The following is a 26,149-nucleotide window of genomic DNA, read 5'->3' as shown; positions in this document are numbered from 1 at the left end:
CAATCCTCCTTCCCAGACACTGGGGCAAGTTTCTGAGTAGCAGAAAAACTGCCATCACGAACATGTGAACGTTCAGTTTCCCCAGCTACACTGAGTTTTTTGGGGGTCAAGGATCTCTGGTTTTCCCCTACCCTCCCCCACTGTGCCTTGCAGCATTGTTCAGATTTAGTTTTTTAACCTGCTGATATTCTTACTGGGTTCGCAATTGAATCTGCAGATCACGTTGGGAGAATTTACATTTTTACAATAATTTTCCAGTCCATGAACAAATATCTTAGTTCTACTTTAATATTTCTTATTAAAGTTTTTACAGAACCTACCATAATGTTCGTACGTATCTGTTGTGAGGTTGACTACGTACTTCACGTTTTCTCACCATCCTAAGTGGATGTTTCGTGGTACAACCCACCCCACCTTCCTCTGCGGACTTTCTAAGGGTTGTGACCCCAAACGCTTTGTGCTCAGCGCCCGGGCGCGCACACCACACCACGCGGCCGCCTCTGGGGTTACGTAGGCGACCTCCCGTTGTAGCCCCGCCCGTTCTCCCACCTCGAGGGCTGAATGGGGGCCTCAGAAGTCAACGCTCGCCCGCTCCACCGCCGGTCCGGAAGTCAGCTGTCCCATCAGCCCCTGCGGGTCCGGAAGTCAGCCGGCTTAGCCCCCAGCTCCGGAAGTCCGAGGCCGGCGGGTCCTGAAGCCTCCGGTCCGGCCTTTCCCCGCGTGCGCGCCTGCAGGTTAGTGTCCGTGGTGGACGGGCCATGCTGCCCTCGCGGGTGGGAGGTGCGGGGTGGGCTGGGGGGCGGCTCCCGCAGCCGGGGTCCTGCTGGGAGCGCGGTCTCGGGACCCGGCCCGGCTCAATGCCCCGGAGGCCTGGCGGCGCGCGAGCCGGGCGGGGCGCCCGGTGTGGCCGCAGCGATCAGCGGGGCGTGTCCAGGGTGGCTTGTGCCGGTGACAGGCGTGATCTCGCCCCGCGGGCGGCTGAGTCGCACGTGGAGACAGATGAGGCATGTCAGGGGAGGGAGCCGGTGATGTCCCAGGATCCTGGCTTCGTTTGTGTGAACTGAATTCACTATTTGTTGTCAGAAATTTGACTTGACTTCACAGGGAATATCTGAAAAGCTACCCAGAACGGGGTCCCTGGAGCCAGCATTTCGAGCGTATTGCAGCGTGCAGGGCAGAATTCTCCACGGGTGGAAGAGCAATCCCCTTTGCTGACTCGTTCATTAAACCAGTGCTCTGGACCCTCCGGACCCTCCGCTCCCTCCACTGGGTGCAGACTGTCCTTCTCGGCAGCTGTAGGAGACCGCAGAGCTGGCTTTTTCGGTCAGTGCCAGTACAGACTCAAACCATGATGAGACTTTCAGTTCCCTTTTTCAGAGGCCAGCACAGGGAAATGAGGGTGTTCTGGTAGGTTCCGGTAGGGTGCCGGAAGTTTGAAGCCTTCTGGGGGCTAACGGTTTCCAAGAGACTGAGGTTTCCAGGTAGGAAGGGAGCAGGTGATGATCAAGTGCTTGTTGATGCTTTGTGAGTCGGAGCAGGGGACAAAGCCCCAGGGCAACCATTACAACAGAGCAGAGAAGAAACTTCCTTACAGGTCTCTGGGGGATTAAGTGATTTGCCTGACCACAGAGACTGCAGTCAGCACGGGCTGACTGGTTCCTGAGCCTGTGTGGGCCTTGCTAGTGGGCAGCCTGGCTTCCTGTTCTGGAGAGGAGCTGGGTTCTTGTCTGTGGCAATGGCTCGAGGGCTCCAGCTGTCTGTCTGCCCTTCCCCAGCCCCCCAGTCTCCTGTTGAAAGCTGTGGCAGCACGTTCCAGGGATGTATATGCAGGTGGAGACACGCACCAGTTCCTGCCTCCATCTGAAGAGGGCTCCAGGCATCAGGTCCTGGTCCCTGCTGGTTGGTAAGGATGTTCATATTTCTCCTCAAGTTAAAAATCTAACTTTAAAAAAGGATGAAAATTAAACTAAATTTTTCCGTGGTTCTGCTACCCCAAGATATGGCAACTATTGTGCCTTCCATCTTGTATCCTCTGCGCGTGCTTTCACAGATGATGTGTGTCTGTCTTGTCTTTTTTCACCATTTAACATCCTTTCGTTAATACTCTGCATGCTCTTCTGAGGTCCCCTACTTCCCCTTTTGCTTGTTGTCATACACCCAGACCCAGGTATCTGATTTATGTCAGGGCCCACGTGATGGAGACAGTGAGGAGTAAGGCGGAGGAGGCCCTGGCCTCCATCCCTGTCAGTACCCATTGGAGGGCCCTGCACTCCCTGGGCAGCTGCACCATGCTAATTGGAACCTAGGTGTGTGGGGAGAAGCTGCTGTGCCTTCAGCGGCCTGGCTCTGGGCCTTCTTTCCCAGGACTCTGCCTGATTTGTCTCATGTGCCGAGTTGTGATTCTTTACCTTCAGTCTTGTCTTCATTCCACACAATGTGTTGTCAGTGGGTAAAACCCACATCAGGTTCCTCTTTCTGGTTCCCCCGTCAGCTCTGCAACCTCACATAGACATGTGTCCAGTGAATACTGTGACTGGTGTAGAACATTCTTCTGAACAGACTTCCCAGTTGTTTCCCCCACTTCTGAGCCTGGTGGTCTTCTTGCCCCCTGCTCCCTGCCCTCAGCCATCCCAGGCAATGGGAAGGGGCTGCTTACCTGGGTCTGTGGGTCCTGGGAGGAGTTGGGCTCTGGGCTGGTGGTGGCCCAATGGGAAGGTACCTGCTTTCTCCTCGCAGGAATCTTGTCGATTGGCCTGGCTGCTGCCTACTACAGTGGAGGTGAGATGCATCACCTGCCCCCCAGGAACTTCCTCAGCTGATTGGAAGAGGGAAAAAAGGAAAGCCCATCATTTGTAATCTGCCAGGGCATGGCTTTGGGGACTGCCTCTGCCTCTAAATTGTTTGCGGATGCGGCCCACTTCCACGTGCTGGTGTGTCCCCCGCAGCTTATGTTTTTCATTTACATCTTCAGCATTTTCATAAAATATATCATAAAATATATATCATAAAATATTTTTCAGAAAGGCACTCTCGTGTCTGCCTCATGTTCTGTTGCAGGGATGATCCGTGCTTTCAGCAGCTCCCTGTAAGCGTTCCCACCTTTCTGCTCTTACTCACTGTGCCGTGATTGTCATCACGAGTAGACATCCAGGGGAGAGTGAGGGCAGAACTGGGGGAGCACGTCCTATCCCAAGTGACAGGGCCCGCAGTGCTAGGTGGCCATGGCGAGGGTTGGGTGTCCTTGCAGGCATGGGCAGCAAGCCAGGCCCCCAGGTGCCACTCCTGCCCTCGGTCTGGGAAGCACCTGTGCTGGGGAGGGGGCACCGTCTCTGGGCACGTTGGCCTTCGCCCCTCTGCTGCCTTCCCTCGCCTGATTGTCTCCTGTGTTTGCTCCCCAGATAGTCTGGGCTGGAAGCTCTTCTATGTCACGGGCTGTCTATTCGTGGCCGTGCAGAACCTGGAGGACTGGGAGGTGAGGCCAGCACAGGAAGGGTGCCCAGGCTTTTGGGCTCCTGGGCTTCCCTGCAGTGCGAATCAAAGCAGGAAGAAAGGCTCCAGGGGCCTAATGCCCCCCCATCCTGAAACTTGAGCTTAGTGGTTTCTGGATAGCTGGACTTGGCCTCTGGACATTGCCTGTCTGTGACCATCCCTAGGCGAAGGAATCCTCTAAGGCTGTTGTTCTCCCAGAAGTTCTCCTAGAACAGAAGGGCAAGGCCACTTCCCTCACCTCCCTTTTGTCCCTCTTCACGTGTCCTTTGGGTCGCCTGGCCCCAGTATTGCTGACTGCCGATCTCCATTCCCTTGTTTGATGACCTCGTCCGCTGTGCTCGCTTCTCGAGTGCGGAGAGGCTCCTCCTTTTCACACCCCAGCCCCTGGAGGGATCAGGCTGCAGGGGTTTGGGGTTCTGACTGGGATGGTTAGGAAGAGGGGCCCCCTCCTTGAGTGTCTGCTCTGGTGAGGGTGGGGACGCAGTCGGCAAGTCTGTGTGTGTTGGGCTGGCTCACAGGCTAGCAGCCAGGTGACTGCCTTGTGGCTGGCGTTCTAGGAAGCAACCTTCAATAAGAGCACCGGGAAGGTCGTGCTGAAGACGTTCAGCTTGTATAGGAAGCTGCTGACTCTCTGCAGAGCAGGCCATGATCAAGGTGAGGTGTGGGGAGTGAACAGGACGCAGGTTACTATGGGATGGACAGAGGGCGGCGAGCGTCTGTGTGTGATGGCAGGGAGCAGGCTTGAGGCCTGGAAACGGGCTGGGTCCAAGCTGGCCGCTCAGTGACCAGGGTTGTGTTCTGCCTCGTGGACGCTGTGTACCCCGGACGTGCCCTGGCCCAAAGGAAATTGCTGGGCAGCCCCCAGCTCAGTGACTGGCCACTAGAAACCAGGACGGCATTTTCCCACAGTTGGGGAAAATGAAGCAGAAAGCTGGGCAGCACTGTGCTTAGCCGCCCCCTGACGTGTTAGACTGAGAGAAGGGGTGGGCTTTTCAAGACAATAGTGGGCCTGCTGGACATTCCTTCTCACCCAGACTGGATGTTAACCAGCAGCCACACAACCCTGCACTGTGGTCACTGACCTGTGACATCTAGGGTCAGGGTCTCGGCATGAGCCCAGCCTCAGACATGGAGTGACACGTGCTCTCTGCTTCATGACAAGCGTCATGTGATCCTCTGCATCGTGGCCCCGAAGCAACTGTGCCAGCACCCAGGTGGGAGGGGCAGGGCGAGTGGGGGACACAGCCACTGACAGGGCCCTGCCCACAGTGGTGGTCCTGCTCAGTGACATCCGGGACGTGAACGTGGAGGAGGAGAAGGTCCGGTACTTCGGGAAGGGCTATGTGGTGGTGCTTCGGTTTGCCACGGGCTTCTCCCACCCCCTCACGCAGAGTGCTGTCATGGGCCACCGCAGGTAAGCTGAGGATGGGTGACTTGATTGGCCAGGGCTGCCCCTCACCCCCAGTCAGGTGGTCCTTCCCAGGAACTGCCCAGCACGGCAGGGCATGGAGAGAGGCCTCAGGAACGTGGGGGAGGAGGTGAGGCCAGGGGGGCAGGCCTGCCACCACCCACTAGGGGGAGGTCAGGGGTCCCCACAGGGACAGAGAGGGGATGGGGATGTCAGGGGTCCCCGGTGGGCACAGAGGACTGGGCTAGGGTCCGGTGGGGATGGGGATCAGGACTGAAGGCGCTGGGTCCTAGTGGGTTACCGGAGGCAGATACCTGGGGTGAGACAGGTATGGTCTTGTGGCTGCTGCGGGGTGGCCAGTACCTGTCACAATAACCCACCCTTCCTCCCTGTGCCCGTCTGGACCAGTGACGTGGAAGCCATCGCCAAGCTCATCACTACTTTCCTGGAGCTGCACTGCCTTGAAAGTCCCATGGAGCTGTCTCAGAGCAGTGACAGTGAGGTCGATGGCCCTGGGGACCAGAGCTGACCTCCACGGAACCCCTGCCTTGGTTCTGGTGGGGCCCCAGCAGGACTGATGGGCCACCTACAAGTCCTCCTCCTCAGCTCCCCGCTGTGTCCCTGGAAGCCCCGGGGCAGCCGTTCCTGCTGCTTGCTTCTGTCCTCTGAGCAAAACCACAGTGGGACCTTCTCTGCAGGCTCCGAGCGGTCCAAAGAGGGCACAGGCCTCAGATCTGTCTCTTCCTGGAATCAGACAGCCCACTGGGACAGCGGCCTGGTATGGACAGGTCAGACATGCTAGCTGTGTGGGGCTCAAGACCTCTGAAATGGGATGGAAGAACACCCAGGGTCCCAGGGTGTGAGGGCCAGGGCTGAGTTCTTTGGGTCGAGAGGTTCTCCAGGACCAGGTCCTGAGGGCTGCGGTGAGGCTCCAGCAGGGCCAGCGGCTGGGCGAGGATCTGAGGATGCTGCCGCCACACGTCATCCCCAGGAATCCCATCTCCTGCCCTGCTCCCCATGCCCATCCCTCCCCGCAGCCAGATGTCCTCAGTGGTCAGAAGTGAGGTGTTCGCCTGCGGAGCTGCCGGGGCTCAGGGTGGACGCTAAGGGGCACGCCTGGTTGGTGTGCTGCAGCCACTCCTGAGGCTTCCACAGCCCCCAGACCGCTGTCCACTCAGGTGGCTCATCTCGAGTCCAACCAGGATTGCAGCTGGGCTCTCACAGAGAGGATAACCTCCCGCCCCTGCCCCCAGTGTAGGCAGAAGTTCCCTCTTCTAGCATTGTGCAGCACTTAAAAACCTGGACCCATCCCTCAGAACCCAGATTCCCAGCTTCTCTTGAACTCTGGTGCTGGGCCTGTGTGTTTGGGGCCAGAATCGCTGGGCTCATGGCTGCCCCTCAGCAGCGCCTGAGCAGCTAGCTGCAGCCACCCTCGTGGAGTCTGGGTGCCAGCCACACAGACCCTCAACTGCACTATTAGTTTCCTCCTGCTTTCTCTGAACCTAGGCTCCTCCGAGGTACAGCACGTGCCCAGAGCACCTCTGAGTGAGGGACCCAGGAGGCTGTGCACCTGGGAACGGCTGCATGGACCAGGGGTTCTGAGGCTGCCTGGGTGAGAGACAGCAACTTCCAGGAAACTCCAGAGAAATGAGATCCTCGCCCTTACCAGTGGTGGCCACCAGCCAGCCCTTAATTTGGACACACAGTCATTTAAACATGCCAAAGTTAGGTTTCTAAATGGTTAAACCTGAAATACTTTTTTTCTTAAAAGGTGTGAAACAGCTATGGTTGGTTTCTTGTGTGTTTGCCGCTGGGCTGGAGGAGGGAGGGTGTTTGGCCAACTCCCCTCTCCCAGGGCTGGGTTGGGCGAGGAGGGTCTCCAGACCATCGTGAGGGCCAGTAACTAAGTCTTTGAGATTTCTGGCTTCCACTCTCCTTTTTATTTTGAAAGAATTAAAGTTCTAATGCTGATCACTGTATAGGCCCAGAGTGTCTTTTCCTTCCATGTTTACTCTTGTTTCTGTGGGCGCTGTCTGCTGGCACGGCTGCCCAGGGCTCAGGAGGCGCGCGTGGGGCCGGGTGCAGCTGGATGAGGGTGCAGGGAGGCCGACAGCCTGAGCTTGGCCCCCTCCCCTCAGGGGTCCTGGCCCGAGTCGGGCCTGGGGCCGGCTGCCTCACCCAGATCCTGCAGCAGAGCCTGCAGCCGCCGCAGGCTGGGGCGCACGTTCTCCTCCAGCCACTCCTCCACTGCGTCTGGGTAGAAGACACGCTGCAGGGCAGCCTCCAGCTCCCCCACGAGAACACTCCACCTGGCCAGGAGACTGAGGACCAGGAGGCAGTGAGCCTGCCTGGCGAGGGCCCTGGGGCATACCTCATGGCCTCCAGAACCCCACGGGTCAGTACATCCCATACCTCAGTTTACTCATCCATAGAACAGGGCCGTTAGCACCAGCCTCATAGGGTTGTTGGGAATAAGTGAATGACTGTCACAGTTTGACCTCTGAAACTAGAAGGCACTTCACAACTGGCTGGAAGGGTTTTTCTTGGTGCATGAACCTGTTGACAGTTGACTGCATCTTATACTCAGCGGGGACAGTCTGTGTTGGCCTCTCTCAGAGCCAGGAGAGCACTGGGGAAGGCTGGCTGGGACCCTGTCCCCATGGTGACACATGCAGCCGCAGGGCCAGGATCAGCCCTAGGCAGTCTGGTTCTATGGTGAGCCCTGGACCCTGCTCAGGGCATCTGGTGACCCTCACCCTCTCAGGCAGGAACGCCCCAGCTTCTCTAAAGCCTAAAGGCACAGCTGATGCAGTTGAGTCACCTAGGAATCCATGGCTGCAATACCTAGAAAGCTTGTCCAGAAAGCTGCCAGCATGCAGTAGAGGGTGGGCAGCCTCGGGGATGGGCACAGCTGGGAGGGGCATGGGCTACCTGTGTGCCTGGGGCTGGATGTGCTGGATCATGACGGGGTGGATGAACTTCCGCCTGCGATGGTAGGGGCTGAACCAGCCGGTCACATACCTGGGGGCAAATCCACACACACAGGTAGGCACACCGTGGCTCGTAAGGCTCAGTGGTTGTAAAATAAGACCTTTGAAAATCTGGTAGAAATTTTAAAAAGTTGTTTTCTGCCCAGAAAGTCTTCTTGCAGGATTGGCTGGCCCTCACCCTGCCGGGTGGGGGGTCACTCCCCTGCCCACTCACCTGTCCCTCTCCAGCAGCGCATCCACGGAGCTGCACAGATGGAGGCTGACTTGTGTGATGAGGTTCAAGATGTCGCTACCAGGGAAGGAGCCGGCCCTCTCACTGCACAGGGAGCCACTGTGCTGAGGATGCATCCAAATATGAGGGGACAGGCAGGGCTGGGGGTGAGGGTGTTACCTCCTAAAATCCGTTGCTTCCAAGCTCGAAGTCCCAAGAAAGTTCTCCACTCTTGCTTTAACGTTTTCGGCAAAGCCTCCTAAAACCAACCACAGACGGAGGTTGGAGGGGCCTCTGGAGGAGGAGGTGGCCTGGACTCCGTGCTGGCTGGACCTCCTGGCCCTCAGGCATGGGTGGTGGGCAAAGCAACTGAGAAGGACCGCCGGCCAGGCCCAGCTGGGCACATGCTGACCTCAGGGATGGGTTAGCCCAAGGCTACTGCAGCCTGGTGGGGAGGTGAGAACACGCTGGAGGCTCTGTGCTGCCTGCCTCGTGGGGAAGGGGTGCCAAGGCCAATGTGCTCCTATTAGCACAGGCATCTGCTCTGTTGTCTGTACCTTTCCCCAAAGAGTTCAGAACTGACACTTCAAAAAAGGATAAGCCAGAGTCCCAGTATCTGTCCTTCTACCTCCCTGTAGCTCAGCACAATACCAAGTGTGTTTATTTTTCAGTCCTCACTTTCCTCAACCACCTCGATGTTTTTCTGTGCCAACACCACATACGTTGCTACTTAAATTCCTACCTGGTCCCGTATAACATGCAGTTTATGTAACCAGGGCCTCGTCACCAACCTTGCCTGCTGGTCTCCTCTGTCTCTAAGCATCTATGCCCACACCTGGCTGCTCCCTCGAGAACCAGAGGTGAGGGAGCTGCCTCTCTGGGGCCACACCCACCAGCACTGGGCATTCAGGATATTTATGCAGCAAAGGCGGGCCCTCTCCTGCACCCTATCCATGATGAATTTCCTTGTGGGTTCACTGTGCCTGCGGGGCATGTCCCCCTAACTTCCTGGTCTGTGTCTTGGGTTTAGGCTTGAAGACCCGGGCTGCAGTGGGGTGGGTGGGTGGCTGAGCCGGGGCCATGGGTGCGTTCCCCTCCCCCGCACTGGTTGGAAGACCACAGTCCAGCCCCGAGGAGGTGGCAGTTGGGGGCCCGGGGCACTAGGCTTCCTGGGAGAGGGGACCATACCATGTAGAAGCACCTGCAGACAGACAGCCAGGGACGGGATTCCCACGGGCAGCAGCTCGCACAGCACAGAGAAGTGGTCATACCTAAGTCCGTCGGAGAGGGGCGCTCAGCAAAGCAGATGCTCAAACACGAGTCACCACAAGACAGGACAGGGATCTAGAAGCTTCTGCAGAGCGGTTGCTGCTTCCAGAAGGTTCCATGGCTTTGCAGGAACCCCACCCAGAGTGACCTGCCTGGGCTTAATGCTCTGTGGTTGCCACCCTGAAATCCCTAAGTTAACCTTTGACTCAGCTTTATGAGTGAGGGCTGAGGTCCAGTGGGTCAGCCCTGCCTCCTGCTCCCTCCTGTGGGTTCAGGGCCTCCTGCTCTTGGTGTCAGGGCCACCTGGCCTCTCCCTCGGGATGGGACCTAAGGGCAGGACTTGCCTGGGACCAGGGGTTTAACTGTAGCTCTACTTTTCAAATGGTGTGAAATCCTAAACAAGCCAAAGTCTGACCTCATGCTTCTCCCAACATGACCTCGGGTGGGGCGCAGGATAGGGTGAACAGGCAGAGACGGGTAGTTCGGACAGGGCATGGGCCAGGAGGGCCAGTGCCCTAGGGCCCTTAACACCCCAAGCAGCGTCCCCTCTGCAGAGGGTGGTGCGAGGGGCTTGACCCCAAGTGGCTTGTTTTGTGCAGCTGGTCCTTCCACACCCTCCTCAGAGGGCCGGCTGCTTCCCCTTGACCAAATGGCGGGAAGGACTGAGGCCCAGACTGGATGGGCCAAGGAGGGCAGTGTGTCCTAGGTGACGGGAGCCGCTTGGACCCTCCCGGGAAAGGCCAGCCCCGAGAACGTCCCTGGGGACTGCATGGCCTCACCTCTGCCAGCCAGTCAGGATGATGCCCTGCAGCGTGTCCGCTGGCACACTGCCCGCCACCTGCAGCCACTGCATGTGGTTTCTGAGGTGGTGCTCGATGGGGGTCAGGGCCTGGCTTGCCCCCGTGGCTCCCTTGAAGGCACATTACTTCTCCATGAGGAGTGCTGGGTGAGCAAGTGAGAGGTGTGAGTGGCAGACCCTGAGGAGGTGCAGCCGGGAAGCCCGAAACACACACTTGTCCGGGTGGAAAACCGGGAGGAGCCCATGACCACTGGGCTCTGCTCTGGTACTGACCCTTGCTGTGGACGTCCAGGTCGGCCCCGTAGTCCCAGAGCACAGGCTCCACCAGCTGCGGCACCCTCGATGCTGGGGGTGGAGAGAGGCTGTGAGGGTGCGTCCTTCTAACTCTCCCTTACTGCGTTAAAATGGATTTTAGTACAGACTCAATACTATGCTATGATTTGGGCTGTAAATGCCGCAGCCACAAGGCCAGCTGGCTTTGGAAGTGACTGGACACTGCTGGAGCTGCCAGGGGTGAGTCCCAGGCCAGCGGTCCCAGAGCTCCCTCAAGGGGGACACACTGTCTGCACGCGGGGCCGGCCCAGGTGCAACAGGAACATACCGCTAAGTGGACTTAATTATAATTAATTAAAACCCAGTGGCCACATGTGGTAGAGGCTGCAGCAGGGACACCTGGGTGGGCCTTGCGGAAGCATGGGCCACGACCTCCCTGTCTCACCCCAGAGCCTCAGGCAGGCTGGGCCCCGGAGGGCTGGGGGGCCACTGCTTCCCTCCACCAGCCAGTGTGAACCTCAGTAGAGGCCCCTGCAGGGCTGGCTGTGCAGATGTGTGGGGCTGAGGCCCCTAGAAGCACTGGAAGCTCTCAAGTGCCACCAGGGGCGCTTGCCCCCCCCGCACCCGCACCCCCAGCTTTTTAGGGCCAGCGCCCCTCGGGGCCTCGTGCTGCTCTCTGGGTCAGATCTCTCACAACAGTACTCCTGGAAAGACTCCAGGAGGCCTTTTAGGGGAATGGCATTTTCATGTGAGAAACGGTCCTAACAGGATGGCCTAGAGTTAGCTTTGGTACGGATCTACTACACGGTCTCTCCTTGACAGTCGGGGGCTCAGAGTAGCTCGGCTTCCTCCCCTCACGGCACCAGGAAGCCCCCTGCGGAGCGTGGCCGGCCCCCCAGGGCCATGCCTGGCCGACCTGAGAGCTGGTCCTCGGGGATGTCCCGCAGCATGTCGTCCCACACCAGGGGCGTCGTGGTGGGGTGCTGAGCCTGCACATGGCTGGCCACCGCCTCCATGTAGGACAGACACAGCTCTGCTCTGGTGTTGGGCTCCTGCTGCAGCCACTGTCTTGAGTCCTCACCCTCTCCGAGGTAGTAGACCTGGGAGGAGACACAGGTGGGTTTGCCCCAGGACCACCCATCCTCACCCACGGGTTCACACTGGGGGACTCCTGGGGCAGCTGCCCACGGGGAGAAGACAGTGAAGGGTGCCCTTTCCTTCTGCACCGAGACCCGAACCTCGACTCAAGACTCCCTTGAGGCTGGGCAAGGGAGTCTTGAGTCTGGAGCCCCACAGCAGCCAGAAGGTGGAAATAACCAGATGTCCAATAACACAAGATGGATAAACAGAGCATGGCCCATCCACATGCTGGAACATCACTCAGCCACGCTGGAGAAGGTGCCCAGTGAGAAAAGCCCACGCACGCGGCAGGACTCCATTTATGGGGTGCTGGGAGGGCAACGCAGAAATGGAAAGGAGACTGATGGATGCAGGGGCGGAGGACAGGGGGGCAGGGAGATGAGAGGTCCTGCAGTAGCCGGGGGGAGGGCTGCACAACACTGAGAATGACTTAAAAGTTACTGGATCATTCACTTTAAAGTGGTTATAGTGATAAATTTTATGTTATGTGTATTTTACTACAAAAAAGAGATTTTTTTTGAAGAAGAGGATCAAGCTCTGAGGTAAGATGTCTGCAAACCACCGTCCCAGCTCAGATGCCTAAGCTCAGACGAGCAGAGGCCTTTGGGTCACTGTGCTCGGTGGCTTGGTATCATCCTGGCCACTGTGTTTCTCAAGGACAAGGAGGGCACCCCCGGGAACCACCTTTCCAGCCAGTGCTCCACGGCCCTAAAGTGGTAATTTCCTTTCTCCCACAGTCCAAAACTGTACTTCTTCAATTGGAAGAAAGTAACCGGCTCAAACTCATGGCCACACTGACCCCGAGGACATGAATGTGCCATAACCAGGGGCTGCTCTGCTGCTGTCCCGTGGATGCCTGCACCCCATTGCACCCTGCTTGGCTCGGCAGGTTTGCCGGCGCGAGATCACCTGTCAGGTGGGACCAAGGCCCTCACTAGGGACATCTCCTCGGCCAGCACTTCTTTATCCTCGGAACTACTTTTCTATTTAAGAGAAGAACCCACGAGGTGGGAGAAGGTGACCGTGAGGTGAAGAAAAGGGGCTGCTGCAGAGCTGGGGGAGCCGCCTGCTGGTAAGGCAAGGCACCCACCTCGTCACAGCCGATGTGGAGCCACCGGGCGCCCGGGTGCAGCGCCATCACCTGGTCAATCATGGCTCCAACCAGTGCCAGGGACTCCGCCTTGTGGGGATTCAGGGTGTTGGGGAAAAGGGCCACTTCCCGGAGGTGAGCGAGAGCCTCGTGCTTCAGCACAAACTGTGGGGAGACAACAGGAAAGCTGGTGACCCTGGGGAGGAGCTTGTCCCCGAGCTCCCCGAAGTCCGGCTCCTGCCTCTGCGTCCTGATGACCTCGCGTCTATTAGAGTCCTCGGAGGGGCCGGCGGGGCTGCACTGCGGACCAGAGCCAGGGTGCCAAGTGGGCGGGTCTCTGAGTAACCTGGCTGCTTGGTCAACAGTCCTTCTCCCTTCCAACTCTAACTGGGCTGAATGAGAAAACGGAAGAGATAGCTTCCCTTCACAACAGAATTACACACGGGTGGCCTTCTTGCTCAAGTGAAGAGGCTGGCAAATCCTCTCCCCAAAACAAGTACAAAGAGGAATGATTTGTCCAAAACGACCGTTTCAGGGCTCCAGAAACCAACCAAAGGTGAACAACAAATTGGGAAATGCGTGTTCATGAAAGGCTGCCATAACTTTGGGTAAAAACAGATTCTGCAGCTTCTGCCTAGGTGCTCCCACCCCCCACAATGGCTGGCTGTGGGTAAACCTGGCCTTTGGGGACCTGTCAGTAAAAGTGGCAAACTGTTCTGAATTCTGCGGTCCCCACAGGGCTACAGAGGTGACACATGTTCTCCGTACGCACCGGCTGGCTGGGGCCACACCCACCCGGGGGCCCGAGCAGGCTGGGTGGAAAGCAGAAGCCGCGGCAGACTGAGAACTGCCTGAACCCTGAGTGTGGCCTCCCAACCCCTGTGCCACAAGGTGGGGCCTTATGGGCTCGGGCACAACCACCACCCAAACCCTGCAGAATCATCAGCTGTGAAGACTGAAGAGTGACCCCTAGGGCAAAACCCGAAAACAAGAATACAAAAACAGAGGCATCTGTGGCCACACACAGCTGGGGAGACATTAAATCCAGGCAACTTACAACTACCCATGGGGGGAAAAGTCAGACTTGCTATAACATATGATCTGAAATGTCCAGTTTTCAACCAAAAATTGAGACATGCAAATAACTGGAAAGTGGGACCCAGACTCAAAGAAAAAACAATTCTATGGAAACTGATGCTGAGTGGGCCTAGATGTTGGATTTATCAGACAATTATTTCAAAGAAACTATTATGAATATGTTCCAAGAATTAAAGGAGGGGCTTCCCTGGTGGTGCTGTGGTTAAGAATCCGCCTGCCAATGCAGGGGGACACGGGTTCGAGCCCTGGTCCGGGAAGATCCCACATGCTGCAGAGCAACTAAGCCCATGTGCCACAACTACTGAGCCTGTGCTCTAGAGCCCATGCTCTGCAACAAGAAGGCACCGCAATGAGAAGCCCCCACACCGCAATGAAGAGTAGCCCCCGCTCACCACAACTAGAGAAAGCCCGCGTGCAGCAACAAAGACCCAACACGCCAAAATGAATTAATTAATTTTTTAAAAATTAAAAAAAAAAAGAATTAAAGGAAATTATTTACAATAAGGGAAATTAAAACTCCATTCAGGGGGAATTCCCTGGTTGTCCAGTGGTGAGGCTGGCAAATCCTCTCCCCAAAACAAGTACAAAGAGGAATGATTTGTCCAAAACGACCGTTTCAGGGCTCCAGAAACCAACCAAAGGTGAACAACAAATTGGGAAATGCGTGTTCATGAAAGGCTGCCATAACTTTGGGTAAAAACAGATTCTGCAGCTTCTGCCTAGGTGCTCCCACCCCCCACAATGGCTGGCTGTGGGTAAACCTGGCCTTTGGGGACCTGTCAGTAAAAGTGGCAAACTGTTCTGAATTCTGCGGTCCCCACAGGGCTACAGAGGTGACACATGTTCTCCGTACGCACCGGCTGGCTGGGGCCACACCCACCCGGGGGCCCGAGCAGGCTGGGTGGAAAGCAGAAGCCGCGGCAGACTGAGAACTGCCTGAACCCTGAGTGTGGCCTCCCAACCCCTGTGCCACAAGGTGGGGCCTTATGGGCTCGGGCACAACCACCACCCAAACCCTGCAGAATCATCAGCTGTGAAGACTGAAGAGTGACCCCTAGGGCAAAACCCGAAAACAAGAATACAAAAACAGAGGCATCTGTGGCCACACACAGCTGGGGAGACATTAAATCCAGGCAACTTACAACTACCCATGGGGGGAAAAGTCAGACTTGCTATAACATATGATCTGAAATGTCCAGTTTTCAACCAAAAATTGAGACATGCAAATAACTGGAAAGTGGGACCCAGACTCAAAGAAAAAACAATTCTATGGAAACTGATGCTGAGTGGGCCTAGATGTTGGATTTATCAGACAATTATTTCAAAGAAACTATTATGAATATGTTCCAAGAATTAAAGGAGGGGCTTCCCTGGTGGTGCTGTGGTTAAGAATCCGCCTGCCAATGCAGGGGGACACGGGTTCGAGCCCTGGTCCGGGAAGATCCCACATGCTGCAGAGCAACTAAGCCCATGTGCCACAACTACTGAGCCTGTGCTCTAGAGCCCATGCTCTGCAACAAGAAGGCACCGCAATGAGAAGCCCCCACACCGCAATGAAGAGTAGCCCCCGCTCACCACAACTAGAGAAAGCCCGCGTGCAGCAACAAAGACCCAACACGCCAAAATGAATTAATTAATTTTTTAAAAATTAAAAAAAAAAAGAATTAAAGGAAATTATTTACAATAAGGGAAATTAAAACTCCATTCAGGGGGAATTCCCTGGTTGTCCAGTGGTTAGGACTCTGCGCTTTCACTGCTGAGGGCCCAGGTTCAATGTGCTAGAAAGCACATTTTCTTAATGTCGTATTTCACCTTGCACAGTAATACTTTGATGAATATACGGTCAAGGAACTAAGATCTTGCAAGCCATGCAGTGTGGAAAAAAAAAAAAAAAACATTCAATGGGCCCAGCAGCAGATTTGAAATGTCAGAAGAGAGAGTCAGTGATTGGAACAAAAGATCAACAGAAATTCAAGCTGAGTAACCGAGGAAAGGTGCAAGAAAATGAACAGAGCCTCAGAGACCACAGGGCAACATCGAGCTACCAACGCATGAGCAAAGGAGTCCCAAAAGAAGAGAAGGGGACAGAAAAAAACATGAAGAAATGGCCCCAAACTTCACAAAAGTGAAGAAGCTCATCAAACTCCAAGGAAGATAAAGGCAAAGAAACCCAAACCTGGACACATCATAACCTAAAAGGCACATTTAGGGGAATAACACAATTAATGGCTGACATACCACGTTCTGGTTTGGAAAACTCAACACAGTAAAGAGGTAATTTTCTGCCAAAACTGATTTACAGATTTAACACAATCCCAATCAAAATCCCAGCAAGGTTTCTAGTAGATACACAGAGAAACTGAATCTAAAATACATATGAAGAGGCAAAGGAACTAGAATAGCCAGAATAATTCTGAAAAAGAATAAAGTTGGAGGAATCTCACTACCTGATTTTAAGACTTACAATAAAGCTATAACCATCAAGATAATGTGGTATAGACAAAGGGATAACACATGGATCAATGGAACAGAACAGGGTCTAGAAATAGATTCTCATAAATGTGGTCAATTGATTTTTGACAAAGGTGCAAAGGCAATACCAAATTTCAAAGAAAGCAGTCTTTTTGACAAATGGTGTTGGCACCATTGGTCAAGGAGTGCCATACTACATGCAAGAAAAATGAACCTCCACCTCACACCTCACACAAAAACTAACCCCAAATCGATCATAAGTCTAAACGGAAAATGTTCAAGTGTAAGACTTCAGAGGAAAACAGGAAAAATCTTCATCACCTGGTGACTGGCAGAGTTCTTAGAAATGACATCAAAAGCATGATGCATCAAAGAGAAAAACTGATAAACTGGACTTCACCAAAGTTAAAGACTTTTGCTCTTTGAAATACACTGTTAAGAGAATGAAAGGGCAAACTGCAGATTGGGAGAAAATGTTTGTAAATCACGTATCTAACAAAAGACTTTGTCCAGAATACACAAAGAATTTTAAAAACTCAACAGCTCAGAAAGTGAAATGCGCAAAATCCTTGAACTGTGCTTCACAGCTGAAGAGGGTATTCTGATGCAAGTGACCAGACGTAGAGTCTTCGCCAACCCTGCTGACACTTGACTTCGGACCGCTGTCCTCCAGACAGTGAGAACAAATGTCTGTAGTTTAAGCCGCCTGGTTTGTGGTCCTTTGCTATGGTAGCCCCAGGAGACGAATCCACCGTAAGAGCAGAGCAAGGCCAATTAAGGAGCAGGAGGGCGTGGTACGATGGAGCTGTAGTTGAAGCGCTCAGACCAGCTGTGGTGGGGGGCAGGGCGCGGGGTGGGGATGGGCGGAGTGATGCTGGGAGACCCACTGGAGGACTTTACAGCCGGTCCGGCAGTAGCTTAGACAAGGATGGTGACAGTGGGACGGAGGGAACGCTGACTCAGGAGGCAGAGGAGCAAAGTGTAGGACCTGACAGTAGACGGGAAATGCAGCTGGAGTGGGGGGGTTGGGGATGGTACAGCCCCTCCCTGAGGCTGGAAGCGGCCTCACAACAGAGACACCAAGCAGACAACTGTAGACTAGAACTCAGGGTCTGCACGAGAGATGGGAGTCCTGGGAGTCACCGAGGACAGGAAAGGGAAGCAGGAGGGGAAATGGCTTTATCCAGAGAAGGAGTGTGAAGTGAGTAGAGGGCCCTCGAGAGGTGCCATGGGGACAGCCAAGTCCAGTGCAGCTACAGGACAGCACACGGAGAAGATGTTGGGCACAGCCAGAGCCGGGGACCAGGAGGCCATAGGGTTTAGGAGGAGGGGCTTGTGGGTAACGAGTGTGTCAGGACCGGAGCCCAGAGAGCACAGCAGGGAGAGTCCACCAGGAGAGCTGGAGGGCAGATGGTGGGAGAGAATCCCTGAACAGGAAGGAAAGCGCCATCACTGGAAGGGAAAGTGAAGATGTGGGGGAAGGACTGCTGATAGATGTAAACGGAGCCTGAGAGCCATTAAATCAGTATTATGTTTAATTTGCTTCCCCTTATCTGAGGCAGACGTGAAAAGTATTTTTGAAGATCACATAGGAGCTTGGGAGAATACTTTCAAAATTAAGTGAAAAAGGAGACCACAGAAAGCACGTTTTCTTTTTTTTAATAAAGTATTTTTTAAAAAATATTTATTATTTTGGCTGTGCCAGGTCTTAGTTGCGGCACGTGGGATCCTTAGCTGCGGCATGCGGGATCTTTAGTTATGGCATGCAGGATCTGTTTTTAGTTGTGGCATGCAGACTTCTTAGGCACAGCATGCATGTGGGATCTAGTTCCCCGACCAGGGATCAAACCCGGGCCCCCCGCATTGGCAGCACAATCGAACCAGGGCTCCCTGCATCGGGAGTGCGGAGTCCTACCCACTGGACCACCAGGGAAGTCCTAGAAAGTACATTTTCTTAATGTTGTATTTCACCTTGCACAATAATACTTTGATGAATATACGTTAAAAAGGAAAACAACCCAGTCTGCAGGGCTCTGTGGGAATCAGGCCCCCCATCCAGCTCTTCCCCTCCCCTCCTTGGACAGAGGGTGCTCCCACCTAGAGCTCCGAGCTCCTCAGCCGTTCACAGAGCTTCTCTGTACAGTGCTGAGCTGCTCCCTGCCTGTGTCTGGCCCCGTCCGCACACCCCTGAACCCCACACCTGGGTACCAGGTAACTTTCCTTCCTCCCACTTACCTCCATGTGCCCAAATGTCTGCACCAAGGGAATGACCTCCAGCTCATTCAGTGTGGCCTGATGCAGGATCTCTTTGATTTCGGAGGGGCTAGAGAGACCAAGACCACCCAGAGAGGTTCACACAGGCTTCCATTCAGGCTCCCCCCAACCCCCCCGTCAGGTTCCTGGGGGAGTCTACCGCGGAAACTAGCAGGGGTGCTAACTCTGAAAAGCCCAACGGATATTCTTAAGTTTTCAGAGAAGACTCCCACGCTAGAGTTTAGGAAAACAATGCTGTTATGTCAAGTAACAGTTTACTTCTTGAAAGAATAGTACCAGCTATTCTGACCCAAACTCAACAAGAGGCTAAAGTCATTTTACAAGAAACTAGGCCACACAAGCAATCATATTTTAGAGCAAAGGTGGAAAGATGGGCCTGAGAACAAACACACCACCTGTTTCTGTACAGCCTGTGACCTAAGAATGGTTTCTATGTTTTAAAATTGTTGAGAAAACTCAAGAGAAGAATATTTTGTGACATGTGAAAATCGTATGGAATTCATCCTTCAGTGTCCACAAATAGGGTTTTATTGGGACACAGCCACGCCCACTCATTATTATCACTTGTGGCTGCTTCTGCCCCACTATTAGTTGTAACAAAGATCAGATGGGCTGCACAACCTAAAATATCTACTGTCTGGCCCTTCGTACAAAAGGCTGGTGATCCCTTTAATAGAGGAAAGAAAAACGAAGAGTTTCAAGATTCAGGTGGGAGTGTCCCTTCAGGCCAGCATTTCGTCGCTGAGGCCACTGAGGACGCCATCCTGGAAGGGCCCACTGCCTGCTCCACCATGAGTTGTCATTTGTGAATTTATCTCAACTTCTGTATGTGTTTGAACCATCTCTGAAGTTAACCAGTTCTATAGATGAATTGATTATATAAAGTTCTGTCTGTAAATATACCTTTTTCAAGCTTCACCGGAACCCTGGCACCTTTTTCACTTTCAAAAACAAAGGAAGAAAACGTGTTCATTGTAGGAATAAACACGAATACCTCCGCCATCTCACCACATTAATGCTCTGGTTCATGCCTTTCTTGTTTCCTGCCCACACGTACGTGCTGGGAGTTCTACCACATGGAGCCAAGCTGCTTCCCAGCCCACCAGTGGGAGGCTTGCTCCGGCTCACCCCCGTGGACACAGAGCATTCGCATTTTTTTAAAAGCGTCACCAATTTGGTAGCCAAAATGGCATTTCACTGTTATTTTATTACTATCATATACTTATTGGCTATTTTTCTCTCTTTTTGGGGGATCAGAATGTTCTTTGCCCATTTTCTTTTGGGCTATTTATTACCGATTTACATGGATACCCATAATTTTAAAGCCAAGTGGGGTGCACCCATGACCACACTATCCGACTTCACTGATTCTGATTCTCTCCCCTTTAATCCTCACTTTCCTGGTGAAGATCCCGCCTTAAAGAGCAGCCCTCCCTCCCCTGCATGGACACCTGTCAAAGTGTCCTCCACACACTTCACACCCAGACAAGACTGAAACAGATCACAGCACTTCCTTGTGGGGGATCGCAGCTGATGCTTATTTTCTTTTAAACGTTTCTAAATTCTCTTCGGTGAACATGCTTTATTTTTATGATTAAAGACATGCATTTAACAAGACAGAAGAGGACTGTCCTGCTGTCGTTCAATTCTCGCCTGCCCTCCACTCCCTTCCAGGTTGCCACCCCACACACCCCGTTTTCTCTGCAGAGGCATCGGCTTGCTTGGCGGCTCGGGTACCTGTATGCGTGCTTGGCCCTCAGCAGCCTCAGGTGGCCCTCGTAGGGAAACATGTCTTCATACTCGATGAGGAGGCCGTTGGCACCCAGGGCACGGAACAGGGGGAAAATCTGGGGGAGAGGGGGATGTGATGAAGAAATGACTATTTGAACAGAAAGTGACACATGTGTAGCTCATGGACTCATTCTTCCAGCTGATGGACATGGATTGTAGTTGATCTTTGTATTCTTCCCACGTACTCCGTGTGACGCCAAATCAAATTCTAATGTAGTGATATGTTCATTTGATACAAGGGGGCGGAATTGGGGGGTGCTGGGGTAAGGGGAGCCTACAGGGCTCTGGAGGGTTACTGGAGCACCTGGAAGGAGCCTAGAGGAGGGAGATGAAGGAGGAAAGAGGCTGTCCCGCTGTGCTCATGGGGTCCCTCCCCTGGTTCTCCCCCACTTCTTTCTCTACCTTTATCTCAAAGAACATGGATCCCTATCCTCCAGTACTTTTAGGACTGTGTCTACTGTACACAGGACTGAGATTTTCTTCTAGCCTGGCATCACGGCCAGGGGTGGATGTTAAGGGAGGGGGCTCCTGCAGAAACTCAGAATAGTAACCCACCTCCAGACAAGGGCCACTGTGAGTTTTATGTGATTTGTAGCATTCTTGTTGATGTTGCTGTCAGAAGTTTTCTTTCCCCAAGAATATGGGGATGTTCTGAAGCATGCTGGATGGAAAGAGGAAATCAGCTTGGGACTAAGAATTAGCTGGGATAATTGTAAAACGGGTAATCAATAATTGACTGCAAATTACAAGAAGAGGCAGATTGTGGAAAGGAGTCAAACTAACCCAGGTCAGTCACTTACACAAATGGAACATAATGGTTACGGCATTTTTGTATTTTCCTCAGCGTTTTTGCTCCTGGTTTCCCTTGTAGCCTTTTGGCCATCTGACCACTGGGTGGCCTCTTTGGCACTTCTATTGGGGGTGGTAGGGAGCCTTGGTGCTGTTGGTGGCTAAGGGGCTGCTAAGCTCAGCCTAAGGGTGCCACCCAGCCAACTTGTGGAAACAGGAGGAATAAGAAATTGTTGTCTAAACCTCTGACTCTGTCAGCAGCAGCAGGTAATGAAATGGGGGCTCCAGCTACACATAAGCTGGATCTTCTCTGCCTGTCTTCCACATCTATCCATTTGTCACCATGCTTTTATCTCTTCACACTTGACTTTTTCTTCTCTGCCATTTATTTCCCGATACTGTTTCCCATGGCGTCTATTCACTTTTGTTCTTTTTCTAGTTTGGTCTCCGTTTCTGACATTTTTTTTTTTCCTTTTTCTTTCTAATTCATTCCCGAGTCTGGAGGCAATCTTTTCACAACCTCATTCTGTCTGGCTGTCACATTTCTGGGCTTTTCTATTTCTGACTTACACTGTTCTATCACTTTCCTAGTATCTCTGCTCTCTTTCTGAAATACTGCGGAACTATGTCATCTGCTTTGTGGTCACACGTTCCTGGTGCACCTTCACTGTTACTCAGATCATCGTCCTCTTTTTCCTTAGTGTCTTTGTGTGGCACAACTACACTCCTTTTCTGTTGCTCATTTTTAAATGAGATGTGTTTTCTTGTGTTTTTGAGAGCAGGTTCTTCTGTTTGGGATGGAGCTGGGCCAGCCCAGGGCTCCCTCTGCTGCTGTTACATAAAGGATTAGCGGTTATGGACTTTGTGCAGCTACTGCCACAGCACGTGGTCTCCACTCCCTCTGGATCCCATCCCCCCAGTATTTGAAACTTCTCTCCACTTCACCCTCAATGCTCCTGCCCAGCTCAATGTGGATTTTTCCCCCAACACTGTGTCCTTAGTGTGGGCTCTGTCCTTCTGGAAGAAGGTTCTGGAAGGTATTCTGGAGTGCTTTGAGGCCTTGGGCACTCACCCTCAACCTGGAGCCAGGGACAACTCGCCCAGTTTCTGACAGACCTTTACTAGCTGGGCTCTTTTCTGGGTCCTCTGGTCTTGACATCGTCTGAATTCTCTTTTCTCTTTCCTCTACCACCCCCTGCCTGGCTGCTAACCCCACGTGGGTGTTGTGCTATAGGTGGTTTGGCCCCACCCCTTGTATTTTGGAATTCACGGGGATACCCTCATGCCTACTTTTGATTTAGAGTACATACGTTTCCTGTGGCTGCCATAAGAAGTCACCACAAACTGGGTGGCTTGAAACAGTCAGAATTTATTCTCTCACAGTTCTGGAGGCAGAAGTCCCAAATCTAGGGTGTCAGCAGGGCCATGCTCCCCCTCTGAGGCTGTAAGGGGAATCCTTCCTGCCTCTTCCAGCTTCTGGGAGTTTCCAGCACCCTTGGTCCTCCTGGGCTTGTGGACGCATCGATTCTAATCTCTGCCTCTCTCCTCATGTGGTACCTTCCCTGTGTCCTCACATCATCTTCCCTCTGTGTATGTCTCTGTGTTTAAATTCTCCTCTCCTTATAAAGCCACCACTTATTGGATTAGGGCTCACCCTATTTCCATATGACTTCATCTTATGTCAACGACATCTGCAAAGACTGTGTCTTTAAATCGGGTCACATTCCAAGGTCCGACGGGTTAGGATTTAAACATATCTTTTTGGGAAGCACGATTCAGCTCACAATGAAGAGGTTGTGTGTGTCTTTTGTCCTTTCTGTTTTTCCTTTTGCTATCCTGGTTGCTGTCTGCTTTGTGAGGGGATTTGGGGGAAATTCAAAATCTATGCTGTTGCCACCACCGTGCCCCAACACAGAACCCACAGTTGTGTTCCAAGCACCCGTCTACAGAACATCGATTGTTCACAACTTCATAACCAAACCCAAGGCAAAGTGATTCTCTAGAGGAGAAAGGGAGCTCTCACCTCCGAGAGGTAGCAGACCCTCGGTGGGGCTCCTTTCAGGTCCAGATGAACTAGTCGCATCTTAAATGGTGAGCAACCCGACATCGTACTATTTTTTGTGAAATCATGTGACAAAAAAACCTCTTGTCTGGACACTTCTTCCTAGTGGAGAAATTCAGGGTTATAGACTCCAGAGGCTCAACTGGCCTGGTCCTTCCAATGTCTGTTTCAATTCTGACATGAACTGGGAGGGAACTCATTTCACTGACATGAAATCGAATCAAAATGTCTGTCTTGGGACTTCCCTGGCGGTCCAGTGGTTAAGACTCCATGCTTCAGACTTCCCTGGTGGTGCAGTGGTTAAGAATCCACCTGCCAATGCAGGGGACACGGGTTCGAGCCCTGGTCCAGGAAGATTCCACATGCCGCGGAGCAGCTAAGCCCGTGCGTCCCAACTATTGAGCCTGCGCTCTAGAGCCCACGAGCCACAGCTACTGAGCCTGTGTGCCACAACTACTGAAGCCCGTGCACCTAGAGCCTGTGCTCCACAACAAGAGAAGCCATCGCAATGAGAACCCTGCGCACTGCAACAAAGAGTAGCCCCTGCTCGCCACAACTAGAAGGAAAGCCCGTGCACGGCAACAAAGACCCAACGCAGCCAAAATAACTAACTAACTAACTAACTAAATAAAAAGACTCCATGCTTCCACTACAAGGGGCATGGGTTTGATCCCTGGCCGGGGAATTAAGATTCCACATGCCATGCAGCGCAGCCAAATCAAAAAAAAAGGATGTCTGTCTCCATGTTCAAACATAGGGACCCTTGCCATTTAGTTGTGATTTGTCTCTAAAATAGAATAGCACTGTTTCCTTATAAAATGGCTATAATCTGTAATAACACAAATGACTGCAAAATAATTTCTTGTTTTAAAGACCCTCTTATCCTATGTATACTATGCCTGTGAAAACAGGCAAATATCTCAAACACTTTTCAGGCCCCACAATATGATGTTTTTGTAGAAAATTTGTCCTCAATTTTATTCTTCTTTGAATAGCGTTAAAAACAATTATGTTTCTAGAGTTCGAGTCAGCTTGGTTGTACAGAGGAAGAAGCTCTAAAATTTTATTCTAGGTCAGAGAACACTACCTATGATTTAAAACAGGCCATTGATAATTTAAAAAACAAGTAAGCCACAGTTTATCAGTGCTGGCTAGTTTTTGTTAAACTAGAGAGAGTATCTGGATGATACTGAACCAGCTGGGAAGCAGTGAAATCTTATTTCTTCTATCATAAAACACAAAGGATTAGATTGGAAAACGAAAGAAAATCTTTGTACATTGGTCATATGTTCAGCTCAGTAATTCAAACTACTCATTCTGTGCAAGGATTCATAAATCCCTGACCTTAAGGAATCCATAATAGGAAATAATAATGCACACAGAAACCAATCAGTTTGATTTTTTTAAGAATAAACTATATTCAAGACAGTCTCAATGAAAAAGTTCTTAAAGCAATTACCTAAATTACCACTGATAAGTGGATGAGTTTAAGACAAAGCATTCTGAAAAACTGCAATGTTTTAAAGTTGAATTGTTTTACATTTAAACCCGCCCCCAAAAAAACACCCAAATCTATTTTTCTGGGAATAGAATTAAAAGAAAAAAAAAATTGTTTTTTAAATATTTTTCTGGCTGCGCCGTGCGGCATGTGGGATCTTAGTTCCCCGACCAAGGATCGAACCTGCGCCCCATGCATTGGAAGTGCAGAGCCTTAACCACTGGACCACCAGGGAAGTCCCAAAAGAAAAAATTTTGAGCTGAGAAGTCTGCATTGGTCCTGTGTGTGCCTCCTCGTGTTCAGAGAGAAATTCTCCAATTATTCTTGTAGTCCTAGGGCAGGAATGAACACAAACATCTTACCTGCATCAGACACATTCAGAGTTGTTTACCAATGTAAGTTGCTGCAAAATCTAAAGGAAAAGGAGAGGAAGAATTCAGTAATCCATCTTGTGAGTCTCTAGTTCTTTGCTTTGATTCCCTCCTGCATGAAGTCTATAGAAATGTGATTATTTCAAAGACTTGGGTCAACTGTCATTGTTACCAGACAACCTGGCAGGTCTGCAATTGTCCCAGTTCCTCGGGCTTCCAGGTAAGTTACCAGGAAATGGCATCTGATTTCCCCAGTTTCGGGACTGTTGGGCAGATCTCTTTTCTTGTTCAATGAGTCTAAGTAGGTTTTCTTTTCCCCCTGTATCAGTAAATTACTCACCTTCTTCAGACTTAATCCTCATGAATGAACCTCACTGCTAATTCCACTCTTTCAGAATCAGGTATCTCCACAGGGCTGGTTAAGATCTTACTTCTTGCCCACTGGACGTAAGGTTCTCTAGGGAAATTGAATGTCGTAAACAAAGCAGCAGGGCCTAACGGATACATGTGTACTGAGCACCAACTGGACCCAGTGCCCTCCAGTGTGGCATGGGCCGGGGGAGAGGGGCATGGAAACCCCACAGAAGAGGGTGCGAAGTCCCTGGGAGGAGGGCTTGGAGACCCCGGGCGGGAAAAGGGCTTGGAGAGCCCCGGGAGGAGGACTTGGATACCCCCGGGAGGTGGGCTTGGAGACGCCGGGAGAGCACGCACGGCTGGGCGAGGACACACTTCAGACGAAGACTTGGAGACTCGTCGGGTTCCGCGGAGTGCAGGGGAGGAGGAGGGGGCAGGCAACGGCGGGTGCGCCGCGGATGCCCTCAGGTCCCCGTTCGGTCCCGCTCGGCGCTCGGCCTCCGATTGCTCAGGCCTGGCCACCAGACCGGAGGTCGACGGCGGAACGCGTCGCTCCGCGTCCCCGGCCGCGCTGGTCTCGCGCTAACTCTCGCGGCGCTCGTCCCGGGCTCGCGGCGGATCCCGCGTTCGACCCGGCTCCGCGGCGGCCTGGCCAATGGCACCTCAAAGGAGGGGCGCTCCCAAGGCGCCCGAGGGCAACCGGGCAGCTGACCGCCGGCGCCCGAGCAGGTACTGGGCAGCTCCGGGAGCGCGCGGACGGCGGCGTGGGCG

The 26,149-nt window shown here is 52.8% G+C and overlaps 3 protein-coding genes across 6 annotated transcripts in view; 2 read left to right on the top strand and 1 right to left on the bottom strand.

Annotated features, from left to right (window-relative positions):
• The first annotated feature begins 472 nt into the window (after positions 1 to 472).
• CYBC1 (cytochrome b-245 chaperone 1) lies at positions 473 to 6,874 on the top strand. Of its 4 annotated transcripts, XR_003005364.1 has the most exons (9): positions 474 to 734; positions 1,105 to 1,323; positions 1,776 to 1,903; positions 2,737 to 2,778; positions 3,399 to 3,472; positions 4,047 to 4,143; positions 4,759 to 4,903; positions 5,306 to 5,685; positions 6,404 to 6,874. XR_003005364.1 is itself a non-coding variant. In XM_024760619.1 (8 exons), exons 3-8 carry the CDS (start codon positions 1,819 to 1,821, stop codon positions 5,424 to 5,426), a joined length of 564 nt encoding a protein of 187 aa, XP_024616387.1. In that variant the 5' UTR covers positions 474 to 734; positions 1,105 to 1,323; positions 1,776 to 1,818; the 3' UTR covers positions 5,427 to 6,874. The 4 variants fall into 4 exon arrangements, 3 of the variants coding, with proteins under 3 accessions (XP_024616388.1, XP_024616389.1, XP_024616387.1); XM_024760619.1 differs by having other exon boundaries at positions 5,306 to 6,874; XM_024760620.1 differs by lacking the exon at positions 1,105 to 1,323 and having other exon boundaries at positions 473 to 734; positions 5,306 to 6,874.
• On the bottom strand, positions 6,815 to 25,476 carry HEXD (hexosaminidase D). Its single transcript, XM_024760617.1, is given in 14 exon segments — positions 6,815 to 7,218; positions 7,829 to 7,918; positions 8,102 to 8,203; positions 8,279 to 8,357; positions 9,287 to 9,369; positions 10,147 to 10,309; positions 10,440 to 10,511; positions 11,356 to 11,539; positions 12,670 to 12,834; positions 18,475 to 18,562; positions 20,251 to 20,360; positions 23,117 to 23,257; positions 25,016 to 25,065; positions 25,365 to 25,476. Coding segments are annotated over 13 exon segments (1,479 nt in total). The 5' UTR covers positions 25,031 to 25,065; positions 25,365 to 25,476; the 3' UTR covers positions 6,815 to 7,031.
• Positions 25,476 to 26,149, top strand: part of OGFOD3 (2-oxoglutarate and iron dependent oxygenase domain containing 3) — a 19,497-nt gene continuing 18,823 nt past the window's right edge. The window contains 3 exon segments of the mRNA XM_024760618.1: positions 25,476 to 25,844; positions 25,847 to 25,986; positions 25,988 to 26,107. Of these exon segments, the coding sequence (XP_024616386.1) occupies positions 25,530 to 25,844; positions 25,847 to 25,986; positions 25,988 to 26,107 (575 nt within the window). The 5' untranslated portion in view covers positions 25,476 to 25,529.

The sequence above is a fragment of the Neophocaena asiaeorientalis genome, unplaced genomic scaffold (genome assembly GCF_003031525.2).
Source record: "Neophocaena asiaeorientalis asiaeorientalis breed wild unplaced genomic scaffold, Neophocaena_asiaeorientalis_V1.1 scaffold30, whole genome shotgun sequence".
In the NCBI taxonomy this organism is placed as follows: Eukaryota; Metazoa; Chordata; class Mammalia; order Artiodactyla; family Phocoenidae; genus Neophocaena; species Neophocaena asiaeorientalis.
The sequence above is the reverse complement of the archived record's forward strand: the minus strand, read 5'-3'. Positions and strand labels throughout refer to the sequence as shown.